The following is a 15,649-nucleotide window of genomic DNA, read 5'->3' as shown; positions in this document are numbered from 1 at the left end:
AATAACCTAGACCAGATGGCTGTAACTATGGCTTTTGCTGTAGCAGACACCCTGTGGTGTTGGGTTACATTATGTAGCAAGTGGTCCCACAGGATAAGAGGGGCTGGTCACCATGTATAAGAAAGCGTTTAAGTGAGAATAAACAGAGCAATAGTTGTTAGGATATGGACCATGTACATGTGAAGGTAAACATTATGCCATTTGCATTGCAAATGTTACTTTTCTAGTTACAGAGTGTATTCTTCAGGAACGCTATGGCCGCAAGCTGCTTACGAATTACACACATGCAACAGTTATGCGCATGCAAGGTGATGATATCACAAGGGTAATGTACTAGATTTATTGCTGGACTATATTTATGACGATTATCATTGATCAGATCCATACGGTACGCTTGTAGAGAGCCCTTTGAGGCAGGGCCTTAGAATTTAAACATATTGTTCATCATCATCATCTGGTCGTGAGAGTTTCACGGATGCCCGTGACTCTTTTCCGCCATCCCTCTCTATCCTCCATGGTCCTGGGCAGGTCTTCTGGTCTGCAGCCCGCATCCTCACATAGTTGGTGTATGTAGGTTGTGCAGGGTCTGCCTACACTAGCATGCCCGTGTTTGGGTGCCCAGAGAAGGACGTCACTAACAATCTCTTCCTTGCTCCTCCAAGCATGTCCAGCAACATATTGTTACACATAGGATATATAACGTATTGTATATGGAGCACAGTACAACAGATTGCCCGACTAACCCACCATATCTATTGAGGAATCACAACTTCACAGGCATGCAAGGCACGAAATGGCAAGTTTAGCCTTCGCTGTCCATTGGTTATAGGTGGTGTATTGTGGATCAGCCTGTCCCGCGCTCGAATCCCAGCTGTTGTCGCATATCTGAATCCGACTTGCACTCAAAGCTGTGCATACTTTGGGGAATACTGCATTAGAGATCTCTCAAACACATTTGTATGCATTTTCATGATAAATATTCGTTACACAGCACCATGTTTCCAGTTTGAGTTTTATTCAGATCCACAATTAGCCTCATAAGAGGCTATTCTTCCTGTGGTCTGCACATTCATATTTACATACATATATTACAAACGTACAAAACATTACAAAATTAACAGTACATGGCAAACTTTACATAATTCACTATTTACAATCCAGTACTTTGCTAGTTGCCTATGTTATTCCACAACTGTGACATCCTGTGTATAAAGCGCCTTTTCTGAGAGTTTGATTTTGGTTTTGGTAGTCTGATTTTGTTTGTGCTAGTTGAACGTGTTCAGTACTTGTATTTTCAATCTGAAGATTAGATTGATATTCGTTATGCCCTGTCTCGTGTCATGTCTAAAATATGTGAAAATGATCTTCTTAACTATCTTGAACAAGCAGATTTAAGAACAGAATTAAATCCATGTAAGATATAATGTCTATGGATAGAGGTGCACTGTTATTACACACTAGGCGGCAAGGAAATACATTATGTTAATTCTACAAACATTAGTTATCACTTTAGCACAACCTAACATCTTTTTACAGATGGATTGACACCACCAGCATTACCCTGTTCATGATGTGCATTATCATTCCATATTTGTTTGAAATTACTTAGTAACATATCGTAATAACCAGGAAGGAGTATTGTGGCACTATGTTTTGTTTGATATATTCAAACCTCTATATTTTCATGGTATAAATTGTATGGTTTTTCTTTGATAACAAAAAAACTAGAATAATTCATACAGATATTGTAAATATCACTCATACATGAAATGGTTAGAAGTCCTGCTTTCCTTCTTCGTGATTTTCATCTTAGAAAATTAATACATTTATTCTAGGAAAGTGTTGCTAGAATTAGCAATTGCAGCAACACTCTCTACAGCCTATATATAGGCTGGTATCCCGTCTATCGTAGTTGGGGCAGACTGTCTTCGGGGCTGTAATAATTTCCCCCCGCCCAGCTCAACAGACCGCCCGGTAGGATTGTTACGCCTGTGATATTAGCAGTTTGGCACGCCGGGAGTTGATTAGCGTGGTGGGGATAAGCAAATTCCCGTCGTGCAGAACCTACCGGGGAACCTAGCTCAGGCGCGCGGGAAAGAGCTTCAGTAGCCCCGAAGAAAACCCAAGCGCCTAACACCAGGTTGTCTACAGCCAGGATGCAATTCTGGGAACAGCCATTCGGAAAGGAACACTAAAAACTAAGGAGAAAACCATCACAACCATATTTGCGTCCCTCAGAGGACTGTGCAATTTTGTTCGACGTATGTCAAAAATTCTTAATTTAGGGGCAAACATTTCCAAGCAGATACAGATTGGAAACATACACCAAGGACATTCTACAAGGAGGGCACAGCCCACTAATTCCAGCTCCTATTGGAATATATGTAAAACATCTAAGAACTGAGCTGTCAACAATCACCTACTTGAGTGTTCAACTATTGCAAACACATATTGACAGGGTAGTCCAACTTCCAAATTGTCCATTTAGTCCAAAAATTTCACTTTTTGACCAGCGATACCTGGCACGACAGAATGGAAACACTGGCAGCATGACCTCTGACCCCCTTGAAGACCACCAAAAGACAAGAAGATGGGATTAGTTTTAGAACCTACCAAGCAGCCAAAACAACCCTAACAGCCAGTTTTTCAAGTTAATAGAAATAGAAATAACTCTCCAGCTGGAAAATGCCAGCATTTATCCACACATACCAAGAAAAATGCTGTTTTCAGTTGGTTTGGCTGCACTCACTCAAAGGGGTCTCAGACTGGGCCCTCTGGGCATGCGCCAATTGGTGGCCTTTGCCCAGGAGCTTCCACCACAAGGACATTCTGTTGTAGAATGTCCTTGCTCCTTGCATACATGCGCATTTCCAATATGTAGTATGTATGCACAATTGCATGCATGCAAATTTGTCTGATTTTGACGTGTGTAGCATGGACATTTTCTATCATTCATTCATTGATCGATTTTGCAAGTTTGAATGTGTATTTTTGTCGTCCTTTTCGTTTGTTCTTTTCTTTTCACTTTGCATCGGATATCATTTTGAGAGTCAAGAAGACATCAACTTTTGTTTCTATGACGTCGGCCCCTACTATATGCAATCTCTAATATTTTCCACGTCAATTGGATGAATGTTTGGCCGATTTTAATATGTTTTGAGGGAACAAATGAAATCAACAAATAAAGAAAGTCCTATATATATTTAGGATTTATCGTCAATCATGCAAATTATCTCCATATTTTTTGTATTATTAGCAACTAATTATGTGAATCATCCCTTGAACAATCTGGATACCAAAAGTCATAATATAACAACCCTTTTAAGTATTTTTCTCCTTCAAAGTCTCAAACTAAAACACCTTCCAACATATCAAATATCATCAAAATCCATCCACAACGTCCAGAGTTATCAAGTTGCTCTGGCTGTGTGGCGAAATATCATCACAGAGTGTTGGTGTTTTTTTTTTCTATAAGTAATAACGATACTAGTATACTATATGCTTTCTTAAATTTGTTTCTTGCCACGAGGAAAAAGGTTTCAAAAATTTTCGTCGACAACTTTCAGTCAAAAGCTTGAAAGAAATGTGACACATTTGGGGGGGGGGGGTAATTATAGTCAAATTTCAAATTTGGGCGAGTGACTATGTGAAATGTCCAATAAACAATAAAAGATGTCGGGACAAATTCGTGTTATTTCCTTCCTTTTGTACTCATTGAATCTGAGAGTTAGTGGACGCCGGTTCATAGCTGTTTGTCTCGGGGTTTTCTGGGGTGTTGTTTAGTGCCTCTCTACGGTCATTCTGGCAGTAGGCAGCCGCCTGAGACCCGCCAGGAAAGGCCGCAGGGGAGGGGCAGACGTACCTGTTTGCCCCACCGGTGGCGGCCTGGCTAGGATGGTGGACTGAGTACCGGTCTCACTACCAGGCGAGGCAGCGGGCTGGTAGGTATTGGCCGCGGGGGACGCTGCGGAGTTGCAGACTGCCTCGCTAGGGTCATGCTGGTCATATGTGTTGGACAGGGTACGCTTTAGGTCGGTGGCCAGGGCAGGGGAGTTGTAGCAAGGTGCCTTGCGGGCACGCTGGGCGGCGCTGGCATTCTGCTGGTAGGCAGAGGACTTGGTGGCACCCGGGTTGGGGAGAATGGAGGGATGCTTGTAACAACTTTGGCCGGACTTGTCGCGACTATTTTGGCCATAGGCAGCCAGGACGGCCAGTGCCCTGTTTGGTTTCTGACGGGGGCGCTCGGTGCTGTACGGGCGGGACGGCACGGGGTGTGTGTGCGCGCGGGGGCGGCCTGACGCGCGGTACGCTGGGGACAGCTTCGCCAGCCCGTACGGGGTGATTTCTGACTGCGAAGATTCGGCCCTGCGCAAGTCAGGGTGGTCATTGAAACCACCCTCAGCGTAAGGGCTGATGACAGACTCTGACTCATTCAAACTGTCGTGATCCTCCAAACGCCCCTCAGCGTACGGACTGATCTCTGACTCCTCCGAGTTGCCACCTGGAAGGGGCCACATGGAGCAGGCAGCGACCTGGTTGCCATTGCGGGATGGACCTGCTCTGTGTGGTTAAGTCACTTTTCAGCCTTACTAGCTAATTAACTGGTCCCTCAACTTTCATGCTAAATATATTGAAACTAAGTTTTTTTCTTCCAGAACTTACAACAAGACATGAAGCATAGGGTCCATAAGATACTTTCTAACTATGTAGACTCCAATTAAAGCTTACTGATATAAAGATATGAATATGATAATCACAGCTAAATTTTATCACTTTTATGCTCCCGGCGGAAGCCCTAAAATCATATATTTGACAAAAATTTGGTATGTATGTATTCTGCAATGAGCACTCTATAATATTCAGGTGGTCCCATAATTACCAATATCATTATAACAGAGATATTCTTTAATATGTTCAAAATATTACCAAAAATGGCATAAATGAAATATTCATAGCTTCCTTACAATGTACTGGAAATGTGCACAACCCTGGGACCACTTGAACATTAAAGTTCAACTTGTCTACTTTTGAGACATGTCTTTGGTGTGAAACAAGATCATTGCATATGTTTCCGCCTTTGAGAAGAAAAAAAGATGGCAAAATTGCAACTTTTGGTCACTCCAAGGTTGAAATATGATCTCTGTGTTTGGATAAGGGGACAATATGGCCAATTAGTTTGTTGACTCAGTCCCTGACAGCAGGGTACCAGACTACCTGATGAAAACAATAGGCAAATTCACGGCTGCTTCACACCTTTACCTGCCATGCCAGACAGCTTGGCTTGGCTTGGGTTGATAAACAATAAACATACACACTTTTTAGCACTGGAGTATCTGAAGAGACATTTAACAACTGATGGATTTCCAAGTACAGCACACATACACAGAATACAGAAAAGTTAGACTAAGGCTGTTTATCCAAGGAGCTTCAGTTTGAAATTGAAGCTTCTTGGTTTATCCAAGCAAAATGAGATAAATTTGGTCATGGAGTTGGAACCCATAGAACCTCCTTGATTTGGCAGGCATATGATTGCTTCATGCACATAAAGCAATTTGGAGGAATTGTTTGGTCAAGACACAAGAAAATGTTAAATAATGTGAACTACAGTATTCATATTTCAGTCCTTAGTGTTCATATTGATCATAGATACAATATAACTGGTGGAAAACAATGTAAACAAAGTAATCACATATGCCAGTCACTTGCAAAATGGGAAATTCAGTCTTTATTTTGTGGAAATCAATGGTAAATTGTATCACATTGGCATTTTCCTTGGATTCTGTACAACAAGTATAATGTCCTTATTTAGTACAAGGAAGGCTATACTAAATGACCAAATAAATAAATGTGGCATGGAAACCTCTCTTTTGTATTTCAAAAACTGGAAAATTTCCCATTTTGCAAGTGACAGCTAGTTAGCAGCATGATAGCCTTTTTACAGTGTTTTGCAAGAGAAGTTTACTTCTTGAAAAGCTCAGTTGCACTCAGTTAGAAGCAATTATGCACTTGTTCCTTTGGGCCAGACTTAGTTGTGGAGCATTTGATAAGAACAAATATGAATACTATAACAGAAGAACATAAGTACATGCATGCAATCGGTGTGATGATGGTAAAAGTCAAAATCCCAGTGTACCAGGCTCAGTGTGCTATTGGCGGGAAGTGAACTTTGGGGGCGATACATTAAGCTAAACTGTATGCAACTAACTGCTTGTAGCTATATTGTATGGATGTAGCAAAAAACTGCCATTTTCTGACGCCTGGAACACTGTTACATCACATCCAATACACATCCTGCTTCCCTTCCCAGACAGTACTGTTATACAGCCCTTCACACGCCTGCAGGGCGCCAGGTAACATCTCACCTGGGCCAGCGGCACCCCTCTCGGGAAGTTTTCACACTAGGTGGGGAGGGGGCAATTAGCGAACAATGGGCAAAATCTGGAAAAGTAGGGGTCAAAGGTTGTTGCTATGTGTTGCTAGGGGAGACAACGCCCACTTCGCTGGGGGTCTTCAAATTGACTTAACCACACAGAGTGCACCGTTATCGGGGACATTGCGCTTGAGCTTCTGCTTGATACAACTGGCCATGGCACATACCCAAACCCCTACCGCAGCAGCCGACAACCCGCCCAGAGCTGCCCACACGATGTACCACGTGAGATCTGCATCATCGCTCGTGCTAGTAGCCAGCGGTGTAGTGCTGATGCCACTGGGCATCGATGTAGTGCTGATGCTGACTGAGAATGGTGTCATGTTTGAGAGTGTGAGTTCGGTTGCTGTCAGTGTTGTCATGTCAGAGTGTGCGCGCGCGCTCGCCGCAAAGACGGCAGTGTCGGAGCCAGTTTCCGAAGAAGCCGTACAAGTGGTGTTCCCAAAGGACAAGGGCTCGGCGGTCTCAAGCCAAATGGTGAAGCTGGACCTCCCCATGTAGTTAGAACACAGGCTGCGATTTCCTGTTTCCCCGAACAGGTTTTCTGGTCCCTTACATTTCACCCAGCCCTCAGCCTTTAGGTCGGTCACCACTTGCACGGTTAGGTTGCCTGTCGGGAGACTGTCGTGTGTGGTCGTGTCTGTGTCGTATGTTATGTCGAGTGTGTGGTGTAAGCCGTCAGGGAAGGCAAAGGACACTGTCGGCAATTGCTCCCAAAACACGTCGCCAGCGGCCTCGTACTTGTACGCGGCGCTTCGCTCAACATGCGTAACCTCAACCAGCGGTACAGGGCAGGGCAATCCGTCGGGATTGACCGGAGCGGGAGGATTTGGCATCAGCGGCGAGGCGGGGCAGCTTGCTGTCGGGGGGATCCGCATTACCCTGGCGTAACGCCTCTTAAACTTGAACTTGCTCAGCCCCTCGGGGTCGTACAGCCAATCGTTCGCACACGTACAGCGCGGCGGGTTGTCCAGTGAGACAAGCATGAACTTTTGCTCCCGACCTTCCAGCGCCATGGTGGCAATCGCATTTCCACGCACGTTGACATGGTTTGGAAATAACGATTTGAACCAACCACCAGACAGGAAGGTCAGTCGGTTTCTCGCCAGATTTAGAGAAGCCATTGGCTTGTTTGAGTGGAATGCGCCCGCAGCAATGTGGGAGATTCTGTTACCCTCCAGGTTCACGACTCGCAGCCGTTCAAGACCGTAGAACATCTCCACGCCGATAGATCGCAGTTTGTTCTCAGCCGCGCGGACATATTCTACGGACTTGATCGCCTGCAAGGTCCCCGGTTCTACAGTAGCGATAAGATTGGCACTTACGTCAACCCACCGCGGCTGCACTCCCAGGAACGCGCCGGGCGACAGCGTCAGGATTTGGTTGTCCACAAGGATGAGGTAGGACAACCTGGGCAACCCATGGAAGCAGCCATTCTGCAGCAAATCATACTAGTACTGAGCTTCGTATGGTAACATCAGGAAATTGATATCAAAATTATTAACGTATTCCCTCCTCTCCCTTCCTGTATGCCTACTACTGTATGGGATATGGAGAGTGAAACATAACGAGAAAAGAGAACGGCTCAAACTTTTATGTCTGGGAGAAACAATCGACGCTCTGGGGCTGGAACCAAACATGTATTAAATTCAGACTTCAATACGTCTTTGACTGAGTTAGCAGGATCTTAAACATGAAAAAGTTAAAGATATGATCATGAATCTAAAACAATAACATATGATGGATTGTGAGAAACACATGTTAATTCTAAAATCTCACCTCCAGATGTGTGATGTTGTTCTCCAACAGCAGCAGATACTCGAGGCTCTCCATCCCAGCAAACGTGCCGTTCTTCAGAGTCTGGACATTGCTCCGCCAGATGACCAGCTCAGATACCTGTGGCAACTTAGCAAACGCCCCTCCCTCTATTGCCGTTAGGTTACAACCCACAAACCACAACCTGCACACTCTACCACATGGGATCTTTGAGAGGATCTCTGTCTCATCAGTGCCAAGCTTGCCGACGTTGTTGCCAACGATCATGATATTGGTTTCCGTGTATGGTGAAGGGTTCTGAGTGGGTCCCCCCTGGGTAGGCATCGTTTCGTTTGAGCAGATCTGACAGGATTGATATCTCTGAACCAAACGAACAGTTTCGAAGGGGCCATTGTAGCTGGTTACTTCACGCGGGTATTTGGTCCACTTGTACCGGTACGCTCCGATGTCATACCGGTACTCGTGGCCATCGCTACGGCTGTCACCTACACCACACTTCGCCACGGGCACTTTACGGCAGCTCTGCCAGCTACCGGCGTCCACACATGGCACTAGCAGCTGCATAAGCAGCAACAAAGAGATTTTAGCCATCAGCTTTATCGCCATGATAGAGTGTTACGTTTAACACACCCTACAATTGATAGCAATGGGCTACAACAGAAGGTTACATTACCATATTTCCCTTACCAGAGGATTTTACAAGATGTTACCGCTAGTGTCTCCACGGCTGTAGGGTCACCTGGACAGCACAGAAATCAGCCGTGTTGCCGCCGCAGTGGCGCAACTGTGGTCTGATTCCACATCATCATGCAGTTTATTACAGGTTTTGATTAAATAACTCTCCGCTGTATCTAGGACGACATGAAAGAACTGATGAAGCATTCTTAGTCCAAAGATATTTACAAATCTCATTCTTTACGACATTTCTTCTTGAGACAAACAAAAACTCATCATCAACACAGGTCTTTGATCAAAATATACATTGCTTTTTAGCAGCTACCTTGTCAAAAAGCATTTCATTATTTCGTATCTTTCCAAACTCATCTTTGGAGAGAACCTACATATTGTACCTGAAAAATAGCTTTTGCCTTTAGCTAATGACACATTTCCTAACTGGGGCAGAGTCGGGCTGTTTGCCTGAACGAAAAATAAAGAATCCATACATCAAGAATATAGTATATTACACAAGTAGTGCTCATGATTAAAAGTTTTCAATTTTCTTTTGTATGTGGTTGTCTGTTATGTCATATTTTTTTCGTTCCCACAAAATGCCCAGGAGGGCCTTAGCATTACCGTGATGGCTACAGATACATGGAATTTCACCCAACGTGAAGATGCTGCCCGACTAGACGCTTGGAGAAAGATTTGGAGAATCTTTCATAAAAGAAGAATTTATCTTATCCTTATGAAAATGTATGAGTTTTGAACTGTTTTGTCAAATGTATATCTCTATGTATTCCAATGCACACACACGTCAACATTGTGTCAAATCCGTCTTTTGATATATCTTTAATTACGTACATTTCAATTGGGATACAGAATTTTTTTATGTGTTGAATAGATACATCGCATGGGATGATTACAAATAAATAGTTCACTACCCGATACCACACCATCAGCAGACAGGCTAGAAAGATGCAATGTTCACACTCACACGTGTGCGTTTTCGCACTGCACTTGCACTTTCGCACTGTTCTGCCAGAGGGCGCGCGCGCGTGTGTGTACATCTAAATGTGTTCATACGAGTATGTGTTTATACATGGGTGTCACCAAAGGTCCACTGCAGTTACGTAGGGACCCCCCCACCCCCCCACGAAGCCCATATTTACATTTGACCTTGGTCTCTTCAACGGTAACCTGCCTGCTAAAAATCATGAACATTGATCTATGTCTTCAAGAGTTATGCCGCTAAATCCAGTCTCCCACACTAACACTGCACGAAAAGTTGGATTTACCAAAGGTTGTACATTCAGGTAACGTACTATGTACACAGTATCTAGCTTTACAATGGCAGTAAATAACGATCAAGTGCAGTAATTTCCTTTACAACCCTTGTTAAGCCCTTGTATGGCTTCCTCAGTCTCTCCATAAGCCCACACTGTCAGCGGAGTTCGTTTCCACATCAGTTCACCCAAACAACAAGCCTCTATGAGCACAGGCATTCACAGGGAGCTCAAACAAATTCTTGGCATGTTTGTCGATCATTTCGCGATGGTCATTGGCTTCCCGCTGTATCCAAGGTTACCAAGCTGAGACACCTAATACCCCCTTCTTACAACAGACACAACAAGCTTAAGGTGCGCAAAGATGGCTGTACTTGGACGTTCACTTCGTCGCTTCACCATCTTGGTTCTTTTTCTCTGCCTTTTCACGGGCAGGTAGGTGGCGAAAACACGTAAAAGGGGGCTTGTTTATAGTTTAACATTCAAACTCAGCAAGTATAAGGATGGTTATATGCTTCTTAAGATATAAATTTAAAGCAGTAAAAAAGTAGTTTCACTTTCAAGTTATGAACTGCGTCACAACAAGGAAGTTGTGTTTTTCCCCTTCTGTAGACGCGTGAATAGCTTTTTAAAGAGGATTTATTTTGATGAACGACCAGAAAAATCACTTATTAGGTATTTTGTAATCCTTCTCTGAAGTACATCATGGAGGCGGCGGCGGCGTAGAGGGTGTACCTGTTCTTGGAACAGTTGGGGACCGTGGAGCTCGTGTACCGATCCTTGTGGAAATATCGGTAAAGCAGCAACCTTTAGCTTTGTAATCTCGCAATTTTAACTTTTTATAATATACATATACTTCTCTTCACTGCTGCAAACTGCTGCAGACTGCTACAAAGATCTCCGCTTTCAAATTGTACAGCTTTGACTTAAATAAATATTTCAGCCTATCAACCTTGGTTAGCAACTTTCTGTCGTCTTCAGCTTTAATTTTAAATTAGTCAAGGTTTACCAAGTTTGACAATTTTTTTTTCCAAAAGTGAATTCATGTTTATGTGTACTCTCCAAGCAGAGGTTAGGGATTTGGCTTATTTTTAGGCGTGTTTTGAGGCATAAAAAAGATAACAGTGCAAAGAAAGGCTAAAAGTAAGCCTAAACCCAAAACCTCTGCTTGGAGAGTAGTTTATGCGTACATTTATTGTTTGAAATGCAATGTTTATGTTTTAAGGCACGAGGACCCGAACCCGCGGCGGCTCGTGCTGCAGTACTACCGGTACAGAGACGGCGGCCTGTAACCGGTTCTGCTACAACAGCGGGACACCGTCCGGTAACGCCTGCATCTGTACCTCTCAGTACGAGGGGCGGTGCTGCGACGTCGCCAAACCGCGCGGTAACGGAGGGTACAATCCACCAGCAGGCGGAGGTGAGTTTATACCCTCGGTGTCAGACTACTATCGGCCCTGGTTCAGCTCCCCGTAGCGGTAACTTAGATAAGCGAGCGAAGTGCTCTTGGCTGCCGAATATAAACGGCTAACGGCCCGATACTAGTCTGGCACCCAGGGTATTGGTGAGTCTGTACTATTATAGTTTTCTTTTCAAATACACGGTTACAAAAAGCAACGTTTTAACTCTTGTGAGACCTTCACCACGGCAGTAAACATTTCTTGGTTAACAAGGTTTATGATGTCAAAATTTGAAAATGTAGGAATCTTGTTTTTTTTTTTGCCCGCTTGGAGTCTGCGGAGGATGCCAACCTTTCATTGTGCGCAACGAAACTAAACATCTTAAAAGATGTTTAGTTTCGTTGCGCACAATGGTTCTATTCAATTGAGGAAATGGAATTAGAGGCTACCGCCATTGCTGACGTGCCTATGGAGTAAAATAATTCGTTTTCAAGTTACTTCCGGGTAAGGAAGCACAATTTGTGTGGCTTAAGTTTAACTGTGCGTTTGTGTCCGTTTATTCGAGTAGAGAGTAGATTAACAGCACCGCTGGGGAAGATTGACAGGCAGAATGACAGGTCACAACGTCAGACATAGGAATTCGAAATCGGGGATGAACCTGAAGATCACGAGAACCCAGAATACTTCCCAGAAGACTGTTTTTATGCATTTCCCCCAAGATTAAGATTCCCCTATGCAAAAAATTACTAGCCGATGGCATGCACATGTATTGTATTTGACGACACGTTAAAATATCCCGTTTTTGCAGGGGGCCTCAACATCTTTCAGCAAGGAATCTCCAACAACGTCAACGTTAACCATCAAAGCGGCTCCAACAACATTAACCAACAGGGAAACAACGTCCACCAGAGCACCACTCTGTCGAAAAACGCGAAACTCGGTATCGCCCTCGGTGTCTCTTTGCCACTTCTATTTCTGATACTACTCATGGTCGTCCTCATCCCTCTTTACGCCTGTAATTGATGTGGCTACAGAGATCAAACCAAAAATAACACCCGAGACCTATTGCTTTCCAAAAGGACGACAAATTTGCTACTTGATTGATTAATTACCCTCTGTTTTATCATGTTTACCGCGAGTCTCACTCGGTAACATAACTGGTGACAATGCTTTATTCATATTAAACGGATATAGTAACAAGAGAACTTCATAAGATGAGGAAGTACGTATATATATATATATGCACAGTTATTTTATGTTTGTTTACTCCTAATAGACATTCGTCAAGAGCGGGTGTACTGCCTGACGCATTAGCGAATCACCCTCATATTGTAGGATTGTGTCAATGCTAAGAAATGTTCATTGGCGTGCGGTACTCGCAATTTTGTTTGCGTCACTAAGACACTATTTCTGGTAGTTACCTGCCATACTACTCTGAATACTTACTCCATTTGTGGCACTACTAATGTAGAGGGTAGGACTTGTGTCCTCCCACCAGTAACAGATCTGGTGTGAATTATTAAAGATCAATAAAGGACAGGGACCCACGAGTCCCTAGATCAGTCTTGTCCAAGTCGTGGTCGAGTGTGAACATCCTTCTAGCAGGCTTCAATATATATAACACTGACCCTACTGCAGGCACAGAAAAGTGTTTAGGTTACGATCTTTTAATCTTAAAAATCAATAGTTTGGCATGAATAAAACGCCGTTAAAACGATAGAGATTGGGGCGGAGGCGATATAAATTGAGTTGTAAAGTGAATTTGATATGAAGTGTGTGCGCTGGACTTTGGGTTATTTTTGTTTTTAGGCTTTTTTATCGGGGTTTCTTTTTTTACACTGGAATTTGTATTCACACAATTTTTTTTGAGTGGTCAGGAGCGTCCCCTTGACTCAATTAGAATAGGCACCACGTGAAGTATTGCGACAGACAGGATCGTCACTTTTGTTTACCCGTTCGCTGTTGTGTGAAATGCATCGATTCCTCAGTCTGTCTAACCCCACACCAGTTACAACCTGTCAGGACAGTCCGTTTCCACATTACTTTACTCGAAAAACTGGCGTTTACAAGCCTCTATGAGCCAAAACAAATCTCAGGGAGCCAAAACAAATTCTTGTCATGTTTGTGGATCATCTCTCGTTGGTCATTGGCTTCCTGGTGACGTATCCAAGGTTACCATGCGGAGCCCGGGGCCTTAATTCCGATAGACACCTGATACCCCCTTCTTACGTAATTACAGACAAAACAAGCTTAAGGTGCGCAAAGATGGCTGTACTTGGACGTTCGCTTCGTCGCTTCACCACCTTGGTTCTTTTTCGGCACATGTTCCATGTAAGACATCACGAATTTAGCGCGGCGCGCATCCAGGCAAGCGGTGTCCTCGCGCCCACTTCCCGATCGTATTCGCCATGCCTGCCCGGTGTCACTGCGCCCAGTGCGTACCAGTGCGCCCAGTGCGTACGAGTGCGTACCAGTGCGCCCATTGCGTACCAGTGCGCCCATTGCGTACCAGTACGTACCATAGTCATAGAATGTGAAATATCACAAGAACACCCGTCACCCAAATCACGAAATCGCCAGGACACTTAACCAAAGTTTCGGGGCGTAGCGATTGTGTAAGCCATCACGAAACCGCCGGCAAATGCACTTGGGTACACGGCGCCAGCGTTGACACAACCCGACACGACAGCGTCCGAGCGTGCGGCAGACACTGTGCGACGCATCACGACCGACAACGCATCACGAATTTTGCGGGACACGCCAGACTTGCAATCCGAGTGATGCTGCGCCGGATTTCGATAGACGTTCGTGACTGCTGTCACAAAATCGCCGGCGAACGCATCACGAATTTGCGGGACACGCCAAACTTGCAATCCGAGTGATGCGGCGCCGGATTACGATAGACGTTCGCGACACATCACGACCGGCAACGCATCACGAATATGCGGGACACGCCAGACTTGCAAACCGAGTGATGCTACGCCGGAGTTCGATAGGCGTTCGTGATCATGACTGCTGTCACGAAATCGCCGGCAAACGCACCTCACGGGTACACTGCGTCGGTACACGGCGCCAGCGTGTACAAATCCCGATACAAAGGCGTCCGAGCGTGCGGTAGGCACGACATTTGGCGCATCATGGCCGGCAACGCATCACAATCCTGCGGAACAGGCACGGCCTGTCACCCGAGCGACGAATGCTTCGCATTGACACGACGGGCGTTCGTCTAATTCACCGGCGGGCGCAATTAGAGGCGCGGCACACCCTGCCCCGCGCATTTACGCAAGAACGCGACGTTAAATGTCAGAAAAGTCAGAAAAGTGAAGCATGAAGAAAAGAGTTTGGGCTGCTGTAGTGAAGTCACTGTAGTCAGTGTAGTGAAGAATACCGCGAGAGGTGACAGATATGGGAAGCGCCGTATTTGTAGTGGTAGTACCTGTAGTATCTGTAGTCAGGATGATGAAGAAAAGAGATTGGGCTGCTGTAGTGAAGTCACTGTAGTCAGTGTAGTGAAGAATACCGAGAGGTGACAGAAATGGGAAGCCCGATTTTGTAGTGGTAGTACCTGTAGTATCTGTAGTCAGGATGATGAAGAAAAGAGATTGGGCTTCTGTAGTGAAGTCACTGTAGTCAGTGTAGTGAAGAATACCGAGAGGTGACAGATATAGGAAGCCCGATTTTGTAGTGGTAGTACCTGTAGTATCTGTAGTCAGGACTGTTAGAAGCACGAAGAAAAGAGTTTGGGCTGCTGTAGTGAAGTCACTGTAGTCAGTGTAGTAAAGAATACCGAGAGGTCACAGAATGGGAAGCCCGTATTTTGTAGTGGTAGTACCTGTAGTATCTGTAGTCAGGATGATGAAGAAAGAGTTTGGGCTGCTGTAGTGAAGTCACTGTAGTCAGTGTAGTAAAGAATATGGAGAGGTCACAGAAATGGGAAGCCCGATTTTGTAGTGGTAGTACCTGTAGTATCTGTAGTCAGGACTGTTAGAAGCATGAAGAAAAGAGTGTGGGCTGCTGTAGTGAAGTCACTGTAGTCAGTGTAGTGAAGTTTACCGAGAGGTCACAGAAATGGGAAGCCCGATTTTGTAGTTGTAGTACCT

At 44.7% G+C, this 15,649-nt stretch overlaps 2 protein-coding genes across 2 annotated transcripts; one reads left to right on the top strand and one right to left on the bottom strand.

Annotated features, from left to right (window-relative positions):
• Window positions 1–3,711: 3,711 nt before the first annotated feature.
• LOC109486711 lies at window positions 3,712–8,812 on the bottom strand. The gene is given in 4 exon segments (XM_019790606.1): window positions 3,712–3,893; window positions 3,896–4,558; window positions 6,540–7,866; window positions 8,210–8,812. Coding segments are annotated over 4 exon segments (2,775 nt in total).
• Window positions 8,813–10,513: 1,701 nt separating this feature from the next.
• Window positions 10,514–12,628, top strand: LOC109486700. The gene is made up of 3 exons (XM_019790596.1): window positions 10,514–10,529; window positions 11,375–11,569; window positions 12,358–12,628. Exons 1-3 carry the CDS (start codon window positions 10,514–10,516, stop codon window positions 12,570–12,572), a joined length of 426 nt encoding a protein of 141 aa, XP_019646155.1. The 3' UTR covers window positions 12,573–12,628.
• Window positions 12,629–15,649: the final 3,021 nt, after the last annotated feature.

Source organism: Branchiostoma belcheri, unplaced genomic scaffold (assembly GCF_001625305.1).
Source record: "Branchiostoma belcheri isolate BF01 breed outbred unplaced genomic scaffold, Haploidv18h27 scaffold110, whole genome shotgun sequence".
Lineage (NCBI taxonomy): Eukaryota > Metazoa > Chordata > Leptocardii > Amphioxiformes > Branchiostomatidae > Branchiostoma > Branchiostoma belcheri.
Note: the sequence above shows the minus strand (reverse complement) of the source record. Positions and strands in the feature narration are given on the sequence as shown.